The sequence below is a fragment of the Desarmillaria tabescens genome, assembly GCF_030435595.1.
Source record: "Desarmillaria tabescens strain CCBAS 213 chromosome Unknown EV420scaffold_42, whole genome shotgun sequence".
Classification (NCBI taxonomy): domain Eukaryota; kingdom Fungi; phylum Basidiomycota; class Agaricomycetes; order Agaricales; family Physalacriaceae; genus Desarmillaria; species Desarmillaria tabescens.
In genome coordinates, this window is record NW_026848341.1 from 150669 (window position 1) to 172373 (window position 21705).

A 21705-nucleotide genomic window follows, 5' to 3' on the forward strand; every position below is an offset into this window, starting at 1 on the left:
CCGAACGAGTAGTGAGACCAAGAGGAACGGAAGAGAAGAGAAGGAAAATAAAGGGGTTGGTAACTCCGCTACGGATCACCAGGGACGGTTGTCCCGTGTCTAGGTTTGTGGGTGGTTGTGGGTCCTATCTTCCGTTTCTAGCCATCCTTTATACGATTCATTGGTAGTATTTGGAGTGCTCTGCGTTTTAGATGTAAAAGGCCGTGCGCGCAATCGGGCCCCATCTGCCTTGAATGATATGCGCTTTCAAATCCTGTTCGCCGCTCGCGAGCACCATTATGGCAATCGATGGGACAATCAACGTTGGAACGTTGGCATCTTCCGTTGACGAGTCAAGTTCTTGAAACAAGTGACAAACAATTAGGCCGATATGTAGACTGGCACAGTAGATGTCTCGAACATGTTTTTTGACTGAGTCCCAGATCAAGCAGGGATCGTCATCTTTATGGCAGAACGTTCTAGGCAGTCCCAAGCATCGTTCGATGCACAGCTTCGGTAGCGATGTTAGAAATTACCAACAGTAGACACCAGTCTGCTGCGCATAGGAGCAGTGAAATCGATATCCAATGCTTCTGGAGCAGGACTTTTGGGAGGATTTCGGTGTCGTTGAGCTCAATAGTTCAACGAATTTGCGCTGCAAGGCTTAGAAGATCCTTAGACTACCTTGCGTTACGTGTCACTGCTAGTGGCCAAATGGACGCTCAGATTATATTAGGTAGTAAATCTTGGACATAGGAAAACTCACCTAAGGTTGTTACGATATTCCCTACTCAGAATACCTCTACGCGCTCATACTTGGCAAAAAGATAAGGTCAGCCAGCTTGGATACGTAACGCTGGATCGCAACGACGCCTGATGGGAAGAGCCGAGGTAAAATATATGAGCCTGGGACTCCAGAATTTCCATATCATTCAGCAGAATTACAGAATCCATTCGATGCCAAAGAGCAGCAGCTTGGTAGAGCAATCGTCGCAAGAGGAGGGTAAGGGGTGATCGAGGTCTAGACCACCGGCGGTCTCCGAGGTCTCTCCGGGGGACACGCGTATCACAGCCTTGTTGCGCCTTGTTGCAGCCACCCTTTTGAATACTCTGCTCATTGCCTGTCGCTTATCCAGTCGCTTTATCTCTTACTTCCACCATGCATACAAGCGAATACGACTACCTCTTCAAGCTCCTCCTCATTGGTGACTCTGGTGTCGGCAAGGTTCGTTCGCTACCATGGCACCATCTTTGACCAGAAGGCTGATTTCTTCCTTCCTTCGTTCTTCAGTCCTGTCTTCTCCTGCGTTTTGCAGACGACACATATACGGAGAGCTACATCAGCACTATTGGAGTGGACTTTAAGATTCGGACGATTGAGCTCGAGGGGAAGACGGTGAAGTTGCAAATCGTCAGTCACTTTTCATTTATGTCTTGATATATATCTATTCCGTCTGCCGTTGTACATTTCATACTCTCAGAGGAGGGTATATACGCCGCTGCGAAACTTGCTGCTGTCTAGAGGTTTTGCTGCGCTGTTTCCACGTTGTCTCCCAAGACCGTTCTTTGACTCGGCTATCATTGAATGTGCTGTACTGACTCAACGGCGACCTTGCAGTGGGACACCGCTGGTACGTTTCCAGGACACTCAGGCTACCCGTACGTTCGTTCTAACGTCGCCAATAGGACAGGAACGTTTCCGGACTATCACATCCTCATACTATCGTGGCGCGCACGGCATCATCGTTGTTTATGACGTTACTGATAATGGTGTGCCTTTTTTAACTTCGCAGTTCCACCACGATTTGCTGACCTCCTTTTCCAGACACATTCTCGAATGTCAAGCAATGGCTTCAAGAGATTGACCGTTATGCATCAGAGGGCGTCAACAAACTCCTCGTTGGTAACAAGTCGGACTTGACGAGCAAGAAGGTGGTGGAATATTCTGTTGCCAAGGTATGCATACGGTCCGACTCACTTATGCACTCTTATCTGTGACACCTCACTAGGAATTCGCCGACACTATTTCCATCCCCTTCTTGGAGACATCAGCCAAGAATGCCACCAATGTCGAGCAAGCATTCTTGACCATGGCGAAGCAGATTAAGGACAGGTCGGTCCATTGTCTGCTCTTACGTTTCAGTCGCTGACTGCTGCAATTTTTCCAGGATGGGTTCAACTTCCACACCGGCGGGCGGATCCAAGTCGACGGGTGTCCCCATTGGACAGAATGTGCAACAGCAGCAATCCGGAAGCTGCTGCTGAGCGGTGAATGCCTGAATAGAGTTGGGGAATGGTATATTGTCATTGCACTACTCGTCCTGCTTTAATCCTCTCCCCTTCATGTTACCCTCCTGTTTTTACAGTATCTGGAATGGTTTTGCGTTTTCCTGTCTTTTCCCCTTCGTACATATATTGTTTTCACCTATACACTTACCTCTTGATGGACTCGTCTGATGTCAATTGGCAGTAGAGCTGCACACCGCAGAGTGAATGATGAGACAACTGATGACAATTCGCACGCAGTTTGAAAGTAAGCGCTGGCCAAATAAACCGCTACAACGCATCCTTCGCTTGAACTTCGAACGCGTTCATCGTACCACAGTCGTTGGATTCTCCAGCTGGTGGCCGGTGAATTCCTCCAAAGTTCATTGCGTCTGTTGCAACACTTGCCAGCCGGAAATTAGTTGCATCTTCCTTTGTACTTCGCTGCACCCTCGGCGCTTTGAGAACAATTGCGAACTCGTGGAGTACAATTACAATGTCGCACCACCATTATAGCCGCGACCGATCCCAGGATGGCTCAGTTGGACCGTCACGGAACCAGTATGGACATAGCAGACCTCCTATGTATGACCGCGGCGGACCGTCGCGAGGTCAACCTCCAGATCGTCGTCACAATGGTAGGCCACCAGGTGCAGTGCCAGAAAACTCGGGCAATGCTCAGGCTGTTCAAGTCTACGCGAACTTATTCAAGATAATAAGGCTAGTAGAGCCGTTTCAGTCCAGCATTAGCAACGCCGTCTAACCCTTTCCAACTTGAAGGTTGCCAACTAGTAGTTACTACCACTATCAAGGTAGAGTGCCTTTCAAACTGACCTTACGCATCTTTCAAACTGAAAATTTGGACAGTTTGTACGTCTCGAACATCTATGGGTCTTCGGTTACTACTACTGAACAAACTTCCCCCAGCCTTTTCTCCCGAAGTCAAGATATTCCGTAAGAGGCAGGAGCTCATACACAAACTTCAGAATGTCGTCGCAGCAGACGTTTTTCATGACCGCGCACTTTACGATGGAAAATATTCAATGTACTTGAGATATGCCATTCAGGCGAATGTCTCGGTGTGTTCACTATCTGCCTTCAAGCAGTTTGACGCGTTGACATAAGACGTGCTGTTCAGTTCGTTGTCGATTTAAGAGAGGGACCGTCCGTCCAGAGGGTAGTTGAGGGCCAACGTGGTGTCCACCGAATCACACTGACCAGGACAAGCGGGGATCCTATTCAGCCTAGGTACGCTCCGTCTCGTCACTTCGCGTCCTTCTAGGCAGCTTATAATCGTTAGCAACCTTGTTCGAGGGGATTATATGCAGAGCCAGCTTGACGCCAGCCTTGTGGCGACATCCACGAATATTTTGCAGCTGCTCATTCGACAAGAGACTGACCAGTAAGCCCTACCCCGCTTTTTGCGACCGAGTGCCCATATTATGTCTCTCCAGGAAATATACCCATAATGCCCATTCCTTTTTCTCTCCAGCATCTTCAAAGACAATCAATGGTGGCCTCGAGCTTTGGAGAGGTTTTTATCAGTATGTCCATCCGCCTGGCCATGCCCACACGCACTGATAATAAATCGTCCACTCTGCATATAGGTCTGTACGGCCAACACTACGAGGAATGGTTATCAATGTCGATACTTCTATGACGGCCATGTAAGTGGAAGCCGGTACAGAACATCACGCCAATAAATCTTTTCGTGTAGGTATGCCTCCGGAGAACTCATAGGTGTTGCCCTGAGGTTTCTGGGACAGTCAGATGTTCGGGCCCTGGCTTTAAATCAGGGTAGTACGAAGTACCATGCTTTGGAAAGATTTCTGAAAGGAGTGCGGATCACTGTCAAGAGCCCTGCGACAGGACGACCCTATACTAAGACGATACGAGGGCTTCAGCCGCAGGCAGGTCGGTATGAGTTCAGGAAAGACGGGAGAATCACAACTGTAGAGGTAAGCCTTCTATGACAGGCGGGTTCGTACGAAGCAATCATAAAACATTATAGGCGTACTTTGCCGCTCTAAATCGGAGAATAAGATACCCCGACATTATAGGACTGCGACTTTCGACCCAGGATGCGGAAAACGCTGTCATCGTACCTGCCGAACTGTGTGACGTCGTACCCGGACAGATGTTTAAAAAGCGGTTGCCCAGCGATCTGACAAGTGACGCCGTCTCTTTTGGGACTATCCCGCCGGATCGGAGGTTACAAAGTATCCGTGGTCTCGGAAGATCCAATGAGCTGCAGTCTCCGGTACATACGAGTTTGTCGCTGACGTATGCCGCTCGCTAATCCACAATGATCCTTGACAGATTGTCGGTTACAACCACTCAGCCCATATAGTTGAGGCGGGGATGTCAGTATCAACGGACCCTCTGACAATTACCGGCGTTATACTTCGACCTCCCAAACTAAAAACGGATGGGGGAAATACAGAGCATGTGAGAATACCCCTCATAGTAACATTTGGTTGCATAATTTGCTTATCTCGGCATAAATAGAGCGTTCAGAACGGCGCGTGGAATTACAACAAGGTAGGTTTCGTGAAACCTGCCAAGTTGGAGTCATGGTTTTTTGTCAACCTGGACCACATGCATATCAGTAATGATGTGCGAGATAGCAAGGCTCGGGACCTCGGAGCGCGATGTGCGAGTCTCGGTAAGAAGGTTCTCCTTTCCAAACCTTATTCTTCTGATGTCGTTTTAGGAATGAGTGAGTCGTCCGGTGTTTGTTTGTTGCTGGGTTTTTTGACACCTGGCAGAGATCGGTCGTCCTTCTTGCTTGACATTAAATCCCTGGAACATCGTAAATGTAGGTGGAGCGGCAAGTAGAAGAACTTTTTCTTAGACCAAATCCACAGGAACTGGATGACCAAATGACCGCATATGTCAAGCACCAGCAGGAACGGGGTGTTCAAAAACCTAAAGTTGACCTTATTTTAGTCATATTGCCTCCAAAATCAGACGATGTCCGCCATGCTGTGAAACACTGGGGTGATATCAGTCGTGGTAAATCTTTTGCCTATCTTCTACGAAAAGAAAAAAAAACTAGACTGCGGTTGCAGGTATTCTTACCCAATGTGTGCGATCGGATAAAGTTACTACAGCCGGCGACCAGTATTGGGCCAATGTCGCGTTGAAGTAAGTTAAGCCCCAGGAAATGTATCTTTTGTCAACAACAATTTTACAGGATGAACGCTCGCCTTGGGGGGTATAATTCAGGGATCGAATCAGATATACTCAAGAAAATGACAGTAACACCAGCGCCCGGTCCATTCATGATCATGGGTATGTATTTAACAATAATGGCAAACCCGCTTTTGACGTTTTGGAAATAGGCGCGGATGTAAGTCACCCAGGTCCTGGCGTCCTTCGACCATCTGTGGCCAGCCTGGTCTGGTCCAGAGATGAGTATGCGACATTGTACGTCGCAGATATCCGCATACAGCCTCCCCGAACAGAAAGGATCGGGGACCTTCATGACATGGTCAAAGGTGCTGTCGATAAATTTGCGAAGTTCAGTCATGCAGGGCCACCGAAGGCTATCATCTTCTTCAGAGATGGAGTATCAGAGGCGGAGTTCGCTGATATCGGTAACTTGGAAAAAGGTATGATCGAGGGCGCACTTAAGGAGCTTTACCACGAACACCGAAACGACCCTCAATGGAAGAACAAGAAAACACGCCTGACATATCTTTTTGTCGTAAAACGGTAAAGTTATTCTTAAAGTGGTGTTAGTTTTGTTCAGTTCCATGCGGTAGGCACCACATCAAGTTCTTCCCAATGACTCCAAGGGGGCAGCATCCGTATGTCCTTAATGACCTCTGAATCGCACTCTTGGGGTTAACATTTTGTCTCCTATAGAGCAGACAGAACAGGAAACGTTAAAGCGGGGTTTGTAACTTCAGATGAGGAGTTGCGACACCCATCATTACCGGACTTCTTCTTGCAGTCACATGGAGCGATACAAGGAAGTGAGTATCAAAAAAGATGACATGTTCTCCGCTCAACGTCTATTTTCAGCTTCGCGCAGCGGTCACTATGTTGTCCTGCACGACGAGTACTTCGGGAATGACATCAAAGCGTTCGTCTTGCTTCACTTTTCGTTGCGTCGTATTAAATCCCGTTCATTCTACAGCATCAAACAACTCTCCTTCGATTTGTGCCATGTTTATGCACCTGCCTCAAGATCAGTATCAATACCCGCACCGGTCTATTGTAAGTTAACGGTTGTACATCTGTCGAATGCTTCTGATGGCCTTGGCTACTGTTTGTCTCTAGATGCGCACGCATGTCTTTTTCATCCCCTTTTTTGCGTTGGTGTCTCATATTTATTACGCAACAGGAAGCCTGCCTGAGGGCACAGTATCACTTTGACCCCATGGATAGTACAGTCCGTTACGGAAGTGATAGTGCATCGGATGCGAGCGAAGAAAGCATGTTTGATTTGGACAGGTGGAAACGGGCCTTCTATCCAGTTCACCGAAGACTGGAATACTCGATGTATTTTTTGTAAAGTTTGGGCGAGTCGCTGATCTATCGATGGAAGACTTATATAGAGTACGTGTTTATACCTTCTATGTAGTTATACAGTTATGTTTGTAGATGGTGCAAGCTATGTATTTGATATGAATGTAGGTGTTTATACTGACTTGATTATATCCGATTATCCTGTAGTTGCCATTGCCGCATCATGATCCCTCAACAACCTGACGACGCGCTGCGACTACTGCTGATATCGATAAAAAGATCTCCGTGTCCTTCTGGGCTATTATGCGAATCTAGCTATCTTAAACTTCTTTCTAGAACCTCGAGATCTTCGCGAGCATTCCGGCCTAACTCTGAATGATTCCCAATAATTCCCAACACCGCGACGTAGTCGTACACTCGTGATCGTGGCGACAGTATATATTGAACACTCTTCGTACGCCGACTTTCTCCCACATATTTTCATGATGGCACGTCCTTCACCTCAAGAGTTTTCCGTTGTAACCAATTGCTTTACCATAGACAGGTTTACTCCAGCTCCATCACTTACTCGCTTCTACTCATTGTTTTCTATTAGACTACCTCAAAAAGAATACCTTCAATATGGCGGTAAGTGTTCACGCGTTTTCGTTGTCGTTACCAAAACCTTACCAACTCAACTAGTCCGTACGTGAAGGACCTCGTATTCCAACATCCATTGGGACTAAAGTATTCTAGGCATAAGCCCTCAAGTCGAACGATTCAAAACGCGACAGAACATTCTGCGTAAACTCCAGAATGACATTGCACCTACCTTGTTTCGCCAGAAGGCAATGTACGATGGAGAAGCAATCCTATACGCGTCACAAGATCTCGAGCTACCTTCTGGAGGCAAAGGATCGGTAAACACCTCCGGGAATACTTTCTTTCACAGGCTATTGATTGTGGTTGCAATAGTTCCAAGTAAACCTTTCGAACAAGCACCCAAGCACCGTCACAGAAAAAGCCCGAGGAGTATATACGGTCACTTTGACCAAAACTATCGGGCAAACCATCAAACCTAGGTATTCAAGTTCGCTCTATTATCGCGTGTCAGAAAATCTAAAACCCGTTGTTCAGTGATTTGAGAGCGTTGATGATAGACAGGAAGACAAGTCCGAAGACTGCTACAGCGACAAACCTTCTACAACTCTTGATCATACAGGAGACGAACCAGTGAGCGACCTCATGTTGCTCTTCAAAGAAGTGAATTTGACATCATTTGAAGGAAGAACCCAAACAACAATCGAGCATTCTTCAGCGATATCAATAAGCGTGTCGTTGGCGGTGGTCTGGAGTTCTGGCGGGGATTTTTCCAGTCAGTCCCATCTTTCTTCGGGAGATCATAGGTACTGATTGTCGCTCTTCACAGATCCGTGCGCCCTTCAACTGCCCAGATGTTAATCAACATCGACATTGCAATGACCACCATGTACCAGAGCGGCAATGTCATTGACGTCAGTTTATCGCATCTCAACAGTCGTCAAGTGCGCGACCTGTGCTTTAGCACTAAAGACGCCAAGTTCCGTTCCCTGTCGGTTTTCCTCAAGGGCCTTGAAATTCGATGCCAAACTGGCATGGGAAATCGCACGAAGATTGTCAGAGAACTTGTTATGAAGGGAGGTCGGTACGAGTTTGAGAAAGATGGGCACACGACTACCGTCGGTGTAAGAGCTCCTTCTATTCTCGCCTTCCAGTTTCATGACTATGCCGACCGCCAGGAATACTTCCGATCTGCGCACTCCATCAACATACAGTTTCCCGAGGTGTTTGGGATTATGACTTCAGGCAAAAACGCATCGCATCCAGTGGTCTATCCCGCCGAGCTTTGCACTGTCGTACAAGGCCAATTCTATAAAAAGCGGCTCCCGAACCACCTCACGAGCGAAGCAGTCTCATTTGCTACCATGACCCCGGATGTGAGGCTCAAAGCGATCATGGGAGATGGCGATAACGGTAGGGGAATCATCTCTCCAGTAAGTCCAAGTCTAGAGACTTGAAGTATGTGGCCGATTGGTTACTTTCAACAGATCCAAGGGTACAAGGACTCTACACACATCCAGGAAAGCGGCATGCAGATATCCATGTCGCCGCTGTACATCAAAGGAACAATGCTACCCACGCCCAGGATCGCGATGGGTCAAGGGGAAATTGTACGTGACTTGTATCAGAACGGAGGCAAGGAGTTTGATGCAAAACGCGTACAGCGGCCCAACAACGGTGCCTGGAATCTCCGCGATCAAAGATTCAGTTTAAGCACCAAGCTCGAGCTATGGGGTGTCCTCAATTTTATTCCAAGGCTGAACGAGCAGCTGTGTAGATCCTACCTAGATGCACTGCAGCGACAGTGTTCATTACTGGGTACCCCGGTTTTTATCTTCGTTTCATCACGCACTGAACAGGACCTCTTTTAGGCATGACCATATCAGCACCAGTCGCTGTCAAATTGGGAAACGAGAACAATGTATTCAGGGTAGGCCTTGACTGCTTAACATCCCGACCTCGTTTATCCATCCGAACATAGGAACTGAATGACCTGGTCGAGATCATTCACCAAAAGATTGGCCGACAGAATAATATACAGATGATTCTGGTTATGCTACCACCTCAGGGCGACCCAGTTCATACACAAGTCAAACAATGGGGTGATGTCCAGACTGGTATGTACATCCTTTCGGTCAGGTCTTCGTTGCAGCTTAGGCTTGATTCGCCTTAGGTATTCTCACACAGTGCTTTCGAAGCGAGAAGATACAAAATGCGAACGCTCAGTATTGGGCAAACGTTGCGCTGAAGTATGTCTTCTTTTCCGTACCTAGGAAAGGTGTCTGAGCCTGCCACGCCCGTAGGATAAATGCGCGTCTTGGAGGATACAACCATCGTGTCAGATCGCCTGCATTCGACGAGATATCGCAGAAGTCGTTCATGATCATGGGTAAAGTACCTTCACTACCCAATCTCTCCTGACTGACCACTGCAGGTGCCGACGTGTCCCATGCAAGCCCACAAACGTTGCGACCATCAATCGCTTCCCTTGTCTGGTCGCGCGATCCGCATGCCTCCCAATACATCGCCTATACCCGGGTCCAACATCCCCGGACCGAAGGCATCGTCGAGCTCAAAGATATGGTCAAGTCCGCAGTGCTGCAGTTCGGCTTCCGCAATCCTGTGCCAGAACGTATTCTTTTCTTCAGGGACGGCATTTCCGAAGGGGAAGTTGACAGCGTCGGGGTGAGGGAGATGAGTGACGTAGAGGAGGCACTGAAAGAAATATGGCTTGAGAAAAAAGTGAAGCTACCGTTACCCAAGGTAACGTTCCTAATTGTGGGGAAACGACACCATATCGTGTTCTTCCCCAAGGACGGAGGGTACGTTGCTCTTTGTCGCTATCGGTTCTTGCTGACGGATGTCCGAAAAGGTTGAGGGACAGGACAGGTAACTGCAAGGCAGGCTTTGTCACGACGAGAGGACTAGAGAGCCCTCTCTTCCAAGATTTTTATCTTCAAAGTCATGCCGCCATCAAAGGCAGTAAGTATCGCATTTATCTCGCGTTCAGACATGATGATGACAAGTAATATGATAGCTTCGCGGTCGAGCCACTACATTGTAGTCAAAGATGAGAATTTTGGCGGAAACCTTGAGAGGTATGGGACTATCTTACCTTGCGATGGATCCGTCTTCAATACAGTTCCAGGCTTCACGACCTATCCTACATGCTCTGCCATGTCTACTCGAAAGCCACGAGATCTGTTTCTATTCCGGCCCCAGTATATTGTAAGTGTTTGGCTTTCGCTCAGGTCGTTCTTGCGCTGAAAGTTGGTGTCTGATGTAGACGCGCATGTGAGCTTTCCCGTTATTGATTAACCTCTGTATACTGACTCGCATCCCCTAGCTTGTCTGCACGCGCGCAGCATACCATTTTCCAGGAGAGATGCGCTTCTTGAACGACGATACGGAGTCCACGACCAGCACGGATAACGGGCGTACGAAGAGGAAGGAATTTGACCTAGAGCCATGGAAGAGGGAATGGAGGCCAGTGAACAGGAACATGGCATCGTCGATGTATTTTTTGTAGGGGTATATGAGAAGCACCTTGTTGAGCATAGGTAGATAGTTGGTGGATTTAGTTGGTGGATTCGAAAATGTTGCGTTGTTGAATTGAATGAAAATGAGCCTGTCAATAAATGGACCCTAGATTTCCTTGAAAGATATCGTTGTTAATTGACCCAGTCAATTGTGGCTCGTGTCTTCTTCCTGAACTACATCCACGGCCCCGAGATTCTCTTCTAGCCAAGCCCTTACATCGCCTTTAGTCAACATTCCTTGCACTACCTTCCTATCGATCTCAGGGTGATACAACCTCATGATGTATCCGCATACACTCCATACGTCTTCCCAGTCGGCATCGAACAGCTTCCACCAAGCGTCTGGGAGCCGGATGGCCAGAAATCGGGTGGTGAGAAGGATAGCAGCACTGACGATTGTAGGGATTTGGTATAATGCATACACCGGAGACTGTAGACTAAATGACGCGAAAATCAAGATAATAAAAAGAAAAATAAGAAAAATAACGCACGCATCGTTCAAGTATCCCCAGGCCTTTGCAACAACGTCCTGCTTATCCTGACCTAGCAGGCGCAGATAACTGACCAGAGATCCGTATGGCAGTACCACATGCGTATTGAATCCAAGCCGCTTCAGAATCTGCATCTCTGCCACCACCAACGCGTCCTTCAATTCGTAAAACGTATTTCCGAAATACGACATGATCCCGATTTCTTTCCCGGTCTTCCCTTTCGCTCTCTGCAATAACACATGATACACATTCACAAGATCGCGTACGCGCAATGAGCACTCCTCCAATTTGCTGCCCAGATAGAGAGCTCCGAACGCGATATCGGCAACGCTGAAGCTTTTGAGACTGGAAACGAACCAGAAGCGATGAAAGAGGATCTGGGCGGTGGCGACGGCTACTTGTTTTTGGTGAAGAAGGATGCCTGCGGTATGGATGAGCTTGCAGGCATTGGCAAGGATGGCTGATTCGAGAGATGCAGGGATTCCATCTGCACGTGAGGGCGTCTGTCGGATTTGGGAAAGAGAGGCTAGCGGGTAGAGCGACCGTGACATGAAAGAGGCAGAAGTGGCTGTGCCCATTTTGCCATCAACCGGCAGTCTCCGTCTCACACAAACTGGGTCCTTTTTGTTTACCTCATTTTAGCGTCGTTTCACTAGGCTGTACCCAACGACGAATACCTGCACTCTTAATGCGCTCGGTCGCGAGTAGATGCTCCAAGTATCATCACGAAAGCACAGAACTTCCGCTATTCACGCGCGAAAATTCCAGCTACTCAGGGCAAGCATGTCGTTAAAACAATCTGTTCCTGTAAGAGGCAGTCGCGATGGTCCACATGACAAATTCAAGGAAAATGCCAGGAAACACATGTATGGAAAGCGCTTTGCGCGCTTCAATTGCATGTTTTCTCAGAACAAGTTTAGGCAGCGTCCGAGTAACCTCGGACAAAGCTACGGACGCCGAAAATTAATTGAACAATACCCCATTTAACCTATGATTTTTCATTTAACCCGGCTTCTTCAACGAAGTAACGGACAAACATCCTCAAAGACGCTAGTACAAGCCCGAAGTGTGAAAAAGCGGCAAGTGAAAAATGGCCGCCTGCCATGCGTTTGGAAAGATGATGATAGCCGGGCGGGTGAAGCCGGCCTGAAAGTATACGCAGTACAAGAAGCGATATGGATGGGAATTTTAATTTTACCCGACAAAATCTGTGAAGAAGATCAGATAAAACTTTCTACGCACACAACTGTTCTTGACTGTTTTCTTGTTTTCTTTTTAGTGATTCAAACTCGTAAGAATCACAAGCGGGATGTGCTGATCAACGCAAAGGAAATTTCTGTCTAGTCGATACACGCAAGAGCAGTTCATACTCAAGTTCGTAGTAATAAAGCGCCGAAGCTCCAGCGGCAGTGGCGCAGATGTACCCTGTTTATCTTCAAGCTCCCAAATTCGAGCATAGCCACCGGTCCCTGATCGATCCTCCCAATCCCAGACGCGCCACACTCGATTAATCTATAGATTCAGTACGCGGCTAGTAAGGGGTTCCAAGCGCACCAGACTTTCCATGATGGAAGAAAATACTCGCGGATATGCGGGGAAAACCTTGTTTTAAGGAATCATAACGTTTTTCAGGTGCGCTCATTGCCCGAGTTCAGCTAGCAATTCACATTTAATTACTTACTGTTTCCAGAGTGAAGGACCTGACACATTGCATAATGAACGACCTCTGTTGGCATAGAACCGTACCCGGACCGTGGAGAATACGCCACACCAAGGGAGATCCCCGGATTTTATTTCATTGATCATGATGGAAACAAGACATCGCTTATCCTCGAACGACAATCCTCTGTACATACATACGCATTACGACAAGTTCTGCCGGCACCCTGGAACTCTCGTAACTTCTCTGGACGATGATCGCAGGGTCGCGCAGGATCAGGATTTAATGAGGCCAGGAATTCGAGAACAATTCCGGCGTTCAGCGTCGTTTTGATATGGAAATGTGACAGCCTTACATAGCTCTTTGCCGGCGCCCTCGTACAATAGAGGGTGGCAATGAAGACCTGTCAACCCATCACGCCACTTGTCATGAATACAGTACTACGTCCAATTTCAGCGCCGGGATAGCACGAAAATGTTCATTATAAACATCCACATCCGCCCGATACACGCTAATCGTAGATTGATATCACGTTGTTCCCTCGAACCTGATCGTGAATGTTGTTAGTTATCGGAGGTTGCCGACGCTTTAAGAGGAAAACACTGAGCATGCACTCTCATCTTCCGACGACCACGCGCTAAGGATAACACCAAACTCTCTTTCCGTATCCTACTGGGGATTCTTATGGAATTAGCCGTGAATTTGAACCTAGATTTATCGTAGTCTCATTGCAGGCGCGCTTTACTGCAACGTACATGCATTCAGTGCTAACCGACAAGGGGCTCGGGCCAGGGGTGATTACTGCCGACTAGACTCGGATCCAGAGGACTGCTCTTGAAAAACACCCAGTCGAATGTCTTCCGTTATCTTCGACTTGGAATCACATCAGCCGCTGCCTACCATCCGTCCGCATCTTTACGCGGAATGCTGAGACTCAGACTAGGCCATAAGAGAAGACAGGAGAAGACACTCCGGGAAACCAAGGTTTGATTCAAAATACCTGAAACAGGACATTGCAAGTGTCCAAAGGTGTCCAACGGCACCAATTTCACACACTCACCGACGTCAAGAACTGCCGCAAGAGAAGACCGCCGGTGACCTTGAGACCGTCTGAGAAAGGAAGGAACAGACTTTAAGTTGGGGGATTTGATATCTAAATTCAACAAAACAAGAAAGCAAAAAGGCTGTCCAGCTAAAGTAACCCATTCGATCGAAGATGGAAGGTGTGCAAAGCAACGCGTGGCTGACGTAGGCCGGGGTACTAACAGCCATGCGGACGGGAGTATCATAAGCGTGCATATAGCAGAATTCTCGAGGAAGACAAAAATGGCCCAGTGATAGAAGTATCAGTACATTTACCGATGATAACTTCTCGATTGATAGTGCCGCATTAACTCCCAGAACTGTCCATTGACCGCAAAGTTATAAAAAGCCTTTGGTACATCGGTCCGCACATGCGACCATATGGTTTAGCAGAACTTGACTTGGCGGAGATATCTTAAGTCACGAAGTATTTCGTGCAGCTAAAGTGGGTCTTGGCTTCATTCTTGCATGAAAAAGGGTATGAATAGATTGATGGAGATTCTAGTGGCAAAAGAATGCTATTGGATACCACCCCCGAACGTGCACATACTCACAGAAGATATAGAATGAGTATCCTTGTGCTCTAACTCACGACGCATCAGTTGGAATCACTTCGTCCTCCACGAACTCGATACCCAAGCATCCTATCTTCGCCTTCTTGAGTAACTTCTCCGCAACTTTTCTTCTCGACTCCGCAGCAGCAAGCTCCAGCTTGGCCATTTCAAGCTCGTGTTCAGCTCTTCTCCGTCCACGCGAAAAGGTGACATTTTCAAGGACACGAGTGCCGCGTAGATTATGGAGGTGTTTGATCTACAAACAAGGATCGGTTTGTCTTGGCTTTAGATAAGCGGGAATGAAGACAATACCTTTCTCCCATCAGTGGACTCTACAAGCGGTTTGAAATAAAACGAGATGTCAGGTAATGGCAGACTGGGAGATGAAGGTGCTTGGTTCCCCGCCACTGGAGTTGCCGGTGTACTTCCTCCGGCGAAACCACTCCGAGTCGGCTGAGAGTATCCATGACCGCGACCGCGAGACTGACCTCCCCGACCCCGTCCACGACCTCGTCCACGAGGGGGGTCGCGATCAATATTGCGCGGTCCTAAAGGAAGTGGTTCGCGCTCGTAACCGCGAGGCTGACGAGGCGGGGAGTCGGCGCGTAATGTTTGTTGGGGAGGAGAGGCTTCGGGAGCAGGCGATGGTCGATGAGGCAGAGGGGAATTTGGATGTCGTACGGGAGATATTGGGTGAGGTGCAGGCGACGATATGTGTTGAGAAGGTGAAGGTTCACGTCGTGAAGTTGCCGACGGGCGACGCGAAGGTGAAAGTGAACGCCGTCGAGGTGAAACTGGGCGACGCTGGGGTGACGGAACACGACGCTGAGGTGAAGGGTCGCGACGTTGAGGTGATGGAACGCGTCGTTGAGGTGAATGGGCACGACGCGGCGGTGAAGGATCCCAGCGCTGAGGTGAGTGAGCACGTCTTGGGGAAGGAGGCCAGCGCTTGGGTGAGTAACGCCGCTGAGGCGAAGGAGGCCAGCGTTGAGGAGAACGACGAGGCGGCGGCGACCTCCGGCCAGGAGAGTGAGGTCGCCATGAGGGTGAAGGTCGGCGCACAGGTGACAGCGGGCGACGTGGAGGTGATATAGGCCGACGATAGGGTGAGTAAGGTCTCCGGATTGGAGAAGGCGGTCTGCGTGGTAGACTTGGTGGGGGTGATCGACGGCGCGGTGGTGAATAACGGTGGGGAGGTGGCGTTCTGGATCTTCGGTAACGAGAGGGAGGTCCAGAATATGGCGACCGTCGTGGCGGTAGTGGTGACCGTGAAGGCCGCCGATACGACAACGGTGAGGGCGAGGATTTTCGTGGAGGAGACGTCATACGAGGCGGTGGTGACCGTTCTTTCACCCTTGGTAGCGACCTTTCCCTCTCTCCCTCTTCCATCTCTTGAACATCATTAGCCTGTCCTTCATTTTCTTGCTTTATCTCGGCAGTGACATCGACGTCCATCTGTGCCCCTTCTTCTCTTTTGACCGAGTCTTTTTCTGGATTGAGTGTCAGTGCGACATTAATATCCATATGAATGTCAGGTTTGCTGTTTTCCTGTGATCCCCTGTCATTTACTGCATCTTTTAATGGGGTAGGTGACCTTCGTGGTGGTGGTGGTGGATCTCCCGGACGAGGTTCAAAACGGCGTGGGGTATCATATCGCGAGTATCGCCGTGGGGAACCACCATATCGGCTACGAGGTGGTGAATCACGTTCATACCTTCCACGAGGAGGCCCGGGAGAGTAGCGTGAAGGTCCTGGAGAATAGCGACTTCGAGGAGGTGATGGAAAACGCGAACTACGCGGAGGAGAGTCGAAGCGTCGCCTAGGTGGTGAGCGCGACCGTCGCCCGTATCGAGAAGGTGGCGGTCGAGGCGGTGGTGAATCTTGTCGATATCGTGGTGGATAATCTCGTCTGTCCCTCTCGTACTGCCTTTCTCTGTCGTAATCCCTTCTGTCATCTCGGTCCTTCCAGCCCCCTCTACCTCGTCCACGTCCACGCCCTCGAGATGACCCAGCATAGGATCCTCGATTGTACGGTGGAAGAGGCGACCGACGTCTTGGTGGAGAGCGAGATGACTGTTGTGGACGTGCTGGAAGACTCGACATTTACTTGTCGTGGAAGTTGCAAGGAAAAGTCGTGATATTTGTCTTTGTGTACTCGCCGCCCCTTGGGCCGATAAATTCTTAGTCACCGATCATCTCACCTCGACTTTCTCCACAAGAACTACTGCTCTGAAATTTTACTTGTTCATGCAATGTAAGCAGGTCTGGACAAGAAAAATTACACAGTCTATAAGATCCGGCATTAGCTCGATGACATCTGCCCTCTGTGGCGTCAGCTACTTCACATAAGTCAGTACTTCGAGTCTGTCAGCCTCTTCGACGATCCAACCAAAAATGCAGCCCCAGCGACACCACTGAATAATCTCATTAGCTGGATAATGGTGGTGGCTGCGCTACTAGATCCAGATATAAGGTGTGTATCTGCCTTGATATACCTACGTTATATCGTTGAACAAGGCATCATAACTAAGTCTCCTCTTAAGAACAAAACAAGAACCGCGTGATCCAAGGGATGTCTAAATCGTATGAAATTGTATCACAAATCATGTTACTAAGTCTTAATACATTGTAGGTAACGGCGGAAGGTTATCTAGCTGACAGTTTCCTTAGACTAACGGCTGTCGGTACCCGCAGATTCGATGAGATGTCGAGCCCATTGAATCGCACTCGATTCATCCAAAGCCGTTTTGCCTTTCCACGACCCCTGAGCTTCCGGGTATAGTTATGGTCGTCTTTCAGTTTGATTACACCTGAACTAGCTTGAGCTCAAGATGGGGTTCGAAGTACCAAGATACTGGGCAACAGAAAGTCAGGAGTAGTTGACTATTCAATAATTGTTAACAGGTACTGGGGACGAAGAAATTGGGACATGAACTTCTAACAAATAGCATCCCTCATTTCATGCCCTGAAACACATTGCGAACTGGCGGAATGACCATTTGGACGATACGCCGAATCAGCATCAACTAACCAGCAAGCTATTTTGTTCCCTTGGTTTTCGCGTGATTTACACCAATCGTTATTCAATTCTCCGAGGAAAATCGTGCATGGTCTGACGGAGACCCACATAACTTGCGTCGAATAACACTTGTTGAGTTTTCAAGACAAGATGCTACCTGGCATTATTCGGCTGTTTCTTACTGGGACTCCTTGAGTACTGTGGGTAGGTGCTACAGGAGAATCTCTGGACATTGATTATCAGAATGTGATGGTGCGATACTGAGATAGGAAGCTTCTGATCAACCTTGGTGAGCTCTAGTCCTTCCCAATGATCGTACCGTACCTATATAACAGATGGGCAGTATCACCGGGCTCGGGAGAGGCGATAACATCTATCCAGCTGCACTGGCTACACAAAGTTTGAATTATCGAAGTCCGCGTACACATATCAGCATCACGGGGAAGAACGATACCATCTCAGACAAGTCAAGTCATGCTTTGGATAAATGCGACCCGATGACCACAGGGAAATGATCTAACCTCTCTCATTCATTCTGTTTACGACGCCAGAGCTATCGGTGTACGTCGTTTTCAGCCTACTCGTGGTGCAGCACTAACAGTTGCTTGCACCTAGTACGTTGTAGGTCAGTAGCTCTTGTCACACAGGCTGCGTAGTGTTGACAGTTTCGTCAGTCGCGAGTGCGACTGTTATGGTGCGTCGACATCGTCAAATCCTCCATTGGAGTTATGGATCAACAGGCGAGTTGTAGATATACGAATGGTCAATTTTACTGGAACAAGAGGTAAAATTTCCTTGGTCCAAAGTCAGGTTTGCGCTCGACGTTGAATAGGCCTCACTGATATGGCACTCCCCTTGGAGTTTGGTGAAAATTCTCTACTTCATGAGTCGGTACTCTCCAATTCTCGATGTCGCCTTCCATGTCCAAGGTATTGTGCACTGGCAACATACACGGTCTTTATCTTGATAATCTATCAAATTTCTAGAGCACATTCAACCCTTGGCTGATCCCAAGGTACAGCTATTTGTGCCTCGTGGTGATTAAGCCCATCATAACTGTTTACAGATTTGCTATATCAGCCACGATATAGCTACTGGTACTTATACCACATGACTATACCCAGCTGTCGGCTTACTTGTCGTAGTTTCCACCGGGGTAGGAATTGCCGTATCTGAGTGTAAGTCTGTGATAATTTGATATCACGGCTGTCTCATGGTCATAGTGATCTTGATTGTGTGAACATGCGCCTTGTATGGTAACTGTAAGAGCATGGTTTGGGGGCTCGGCTTGATATGGACGGTACGCTCTAACCCATTGCTAGCTCTAGATCGTGTAACTTACTTCGACAGATCTGGGTATTAGGAAATAGCTGGCCTCTCGTCAAGTTCATGAAGACATCTGTCTGTGAGTGCGCATAGTGGCCATTTCCCACCCGCGGTCTATCCTATAGCTTCTTACTTCCTCCAAGTTGAGCGTCAAGTGTCAGCTTTGGTTCCGGGTTGCTACTTAACCAAAGCGAGCCCTCGCATTTTTATATGTTTTGCCTCTCTTCTACTACTGGAAACCGGTAAGGAGTCACTTATTAGCTCCTCAGACAACGACATCTGAGCTTACCTCTCAAGTAATGGTCGTGTTGACTGTCTGGAAGGCCTTCAGATTATGTGTGTACCCGAGCTCTCATTTCATGAGACTTTCATAATCTGTTACATAGTTCGAGGCTCTACAAACCTCCTCATTTCTAGATTCTTCCGAGATGGTCCGTCTCCTTCATTTCAGTAGTGGCACCTCACGAACTCACATATGTTTTGTAGGGATAATGTACTACATTTGTCTATTCGGTCAGTATAATAGAGGTGGATACGCCTATTTTGTCTCATTAGCTTCCAAGCTTTGACGTTGGCTAACGTCCTGGTCATTCTATTGGCTCCAGCAAGTATCTTTCTACCAAGCACTACAATCATGGTACTAATTGATGTGCAGCATGACATGCTAGACTTACTTGATACGTACGTCCCGTTCTATGTATCCGGATAACAGCTTTTAGAAGCTGAATATGCTTTGGGGTAGGTTGCTCCGGGTCTCTCACAGCATACTGTGCTGTCGTCTTCTACTCGGACTTCGTGAAACGGCTGCTACTGCCGATATGTCAGCGCCGCGAGGAGGTATGGCTACTACACTTCCTGTATCAAGTCACGTCGAGTTCAGGATTCCATTCGTAAACGACGAGGGAGAAACGAGCATACCATAGTTGTCAGTCTGAGTCGGGAAAGGAGCACCCAGTTTTTGAGTAGCAGGAAGGATCTGACTTTATTGCATGCCAATTCAGGTTTTTTTTTTTTTTTTTTTCCCTGCTGGCTCCTGGCCTATTAGAGAGCTATGTAGTCGAATAAAAATCACGGCGTAACGGCCAAGTAACGCTGCAGAGTTTTTAGGCGCAATTTGCAGAATTTGACATCGCCATCGCCGTTGAACAGAGCTTATTGCCTTTTTGAGCTACCACGTGCTGACCAAATTTTCTGCGATCATCTAAATTTAAGCATCTCCTCCACACCATGGGTCGACGAAGAAAGAACAAGACACATTTGAAGGGCGTCACTACCGAGTCTGCGTCCTCGCAGGCAGGTGTACCGAAGTCTTTTGTTATCAAGCATGGCCAAGTGGGAGCATCCATTGCTCAACTCGTACGGGATATACGAAAAGTTATGGAACCTAATACTGCCAGTCGTCTGAGGGTTCGTGATTCTAGTCTGCAGTAACACAAGGCTGACTTCATTGCTTAGGAGAGAAATAGAAATAAGCTCAAAGATTACTTGACTCTCGCACCTGCACTTCAAGTCACACATTTACTTGCATTTACTTTGACACCCGTCGCGCCGTCGTTGCGGATAGTCCGTCTTTCCTCTGGCCCGACTCTCAGCTTTCGAGTGGAGAGATACAGTCTTATGAAAGATATTTTGAATACGTCCAAGAAGGCTCGGAGTATCGGCATGGAATACCTCAGTCCACCTCTGGTACGTTCCCATTTCGTAGTGTCTTGATTTAGAAAACTTACTCGAGTAGCTTGTTCTAGCATCATTTCCTCCTCCATCTCCTACAACTCCCCCTCATCTACCCCTTGTCATGAAGGCGTTCCAATCCCTCTTTCCTCCTCTCTCACCAAAAACGATAGCACTCTCTTCTGCTCGGCGAGTCGTCCTAGTATCTTACAACGCCGATCGTGGTACCGTCGACTTTAGACACTACCTAATAACCGTGAAACCTTACGGCGTATCCAAACGTGTCCGTCGTGTTCTCGAAGGCGCAAACAAAGGCTCGACATCTCACGGATTCTTGGACCTCGGGAACGAGAAAGACGTCGCAGATTTCCTTCTTCGTAAACGAGGCGAACCCGGTCCTGATGGGTATGAAAGTGCTTCTTCTGCGGAGAGTGTTGCTGGCGATGAAGACGCTGTCGATCTTGCAGACGATTATGTCGGGAAGAATAATAAAAAGGGATCGAGGCGTGCTGTGAGACTCGATGAGGTTGGTCCCAGGCTGGAGCTGAGGCTGGTGAAAATCACGGAAGGTGTTCCTGGAAAGGAGGGTGGTGTGATATACCACGAATTCGGTGAGTCGCTTTCAGTGTAACATTTTCAACCCGGTCTAATGGAATGCGCAGTGAAAAAATCGAAGAAGGAAGTAGCTAATCTGAAGGAGGCACACGCAGCGAAAGAGAGGCTACGAAGGGAGCGAAGGGAGGAGCAAGAGAGGAATGTAGCACGGAAAAAGGCGGCAAAAACTGGGGGTGCAGAGGAAGATGACGAGGACGAGGACAATGTTGATGCAGACAGCGATGACGACGAACACGACGAAGGGCACTGGGATGATGAGGAAGAGATTAGTGAGGGCGATGAAAGTGAACAGGAGGAGGCAGAGGAAAGTAGTGAAGATGAACAGGGACCAAGGCCCCCAAAGAAGAAAGCGAAGCTCCGTAGCAAGCGATAATTGCTGTTCTTATGTGATATATACACTGCGTTCAAGCATCGGAGATAAAAAAGCTGGATGAGAGATACAATAATA

At 48.2% G+C, this 21705-nt stretch overlaps 7 protein-coding genes across 7 annotated transcripts; 5 read left to right on the forward strand and 2 right to left on the reverse strand.

The window, feature by feature from the left end:
• The first annotated feature begins 1057 nt into the window (after positions 1–1057).
• On the forward strand, positions 1058–2492 carry EV420DRAFT_1567269 (GTP-binding protein ypt1). The gene is made up of 7 exons (XM_060474100.1): positions 1058–1204; positions 1271–1390; positions 1598–1610; positions 1666–1749; positions 1805–1935; positions 1989–2092; positions 2148–2492. The coding sequence occupies exons 1-7, from the start codon at positions 1139–1141 to the stop codon at positions 2242–2244; spliced, it is 615 nt and encodes a 204-aa protein (XP_060326396.1). The 5' UTR covers positions 1058–1138; the 3' UTR covers positions 2245–2492.
• EV420DRAFT_1567273 (argonaute-like protein) lies at positions 2485–6941 on the forward strand. The gene is given in 23 exon segments (XM_060474101.1): positions 2485–2964; positions 3025–3056; positions 3067–3069; positions 3172–3323; positions 3383–3492; positions 3545–3646; positions 3699–3788; positions 3852–3911; positions 3962–4202; positions 4256–4504; positions 4564–4692; positions 4753–4917; positions 5015–5062; positions 5112–5259; positions 5316–5391; positions 5441–5538; positions 5589–5961; positions 6012–6056; positions 6115–6224; positions 6274–6334; positions 6389–6468; positions 6532–6539; positions 6596–6941. 23 exon segments carry the CDS (start codon positions 2741–2743, stop codon positions 6764–6766), a joined length of 2775 nt encoding a protein of 924 aa, XP_060326397.1. The 5' UTR covers positions 2485–2740; the 3' UTR covers positions 6767–6941.
• Positions 6942–7993: 1052 nt separating this feature from the next.
• On the forward strand, positions 7994–10839 carry EV420DRAFT_852109 (Piwi domain-containing protein). The gene is made up of 11 exons (XM_060483714.1): positions 7994–8423; positions 8478–8732; positions 8787–9117; positions 9171–9229; positions 9281–9416; positions 9473–9548; positions 9603–9688; positions 9734–10121; positions 10172–10281; positions 10337–10397; positions 10448–10839. The coding sequence occupies exons 1-11, from the start codon at positions 8154–8156 to the stop codon at positions 10578–10580; spliced, it is 1905 nt and encodes a 634-aa protein (XP_060326398.1). The 5' UTR covers positions 7994–8153; the 3' UTR covers positions 10581–10839.
• Positions 10840–10983: 144 nt separating this feature from the next.
• EV420DRAFT_1275748 (cyclin-like protein) lies at positions 10984–11880 on the reverse strand (the record flags this gene model as incomplete). Its single annotated transcript, XM_060467922.1, has 2 exons — positions 10984–11275; positions 11330–11880. 2 exons carry the CDS (start codon positions 11878–11880, stop codon positions 10984–10986), a joined length of 843 nt encoding a protein of 280 aa, XP_060326399.1.
• Positions 11881–14520: 2640 nt separating this feature from the next.
• On the reverse strand, positions 14521–16852 carry EV420DRAFT_852501 (uncharacterized protein). The gene is made up of 2 exons (XM_060483717.1): positions 14939–16852; positions 14521–14882 (listed from the first exon to the last, which is right to left on the reverse strand). Exons 1-2 carry the CDS (start codon positions 16727–16729, stop codon positions 14661–14663), a joined length of 2013 nt encoding a protein of 670 aa, XP_060326400.1. The 5' UTR covers positions 16730–16852; the 3' UTR covers positions 14521–14660.
• A 1623-nt stretch (positions 16853–18475) lies between these two features.
• EV420DRAFT_1567317 (uncharacterized protein) lies at positions 18476–20118 on the forward strand. The gene is made up of 11 exons (XM_060474102.1): positions 18476–18574; positions 18632–18823; positions 18869–18945; positions 18996–19050; positions 19115–19213; positions 19269–19307; positions 19358–19402; positions 19458–19484; positions 19535–19575; positions 19627–19652; positions 19714–20118. Exons 3-11 carry the CDS (start codon positions 18916–18918, stop codon positions 19892–19894), a joined length of 543 nt encoding a protein of 180 aa, XP_060326401.1. The 5' UTR covers positions 18476–18574; positions 18632–18823; positions 18869–18915; the 3' UTR covers positions 19895–20118.
• A 34-nt stretch (positions 20119–20152) lies between these two features.
• On the forward strand, positions 20153–21676 carry EV420DRAFT_852162 (Brix domain-containing protein). Its single transcript, XM_060483715.1, has 4 exons — positions 20153–20378; positions 20427–20657; positions 20707–21253; positions 21305–21676. The coding sequence occupies exons 1-4, from the start codon at positions 20199–20201 to the stop codon at positions 21628–21630; spliced, it is 1284 nt and encodes a 427-aa protein (XP_060326402.1). The 5' UTR covers positions 20153–20198; the 3' UTR covers positions 21631–21676.
• The last annotated feature ends 29 nt before the right edge of the window (positions 21677–21705 follow it).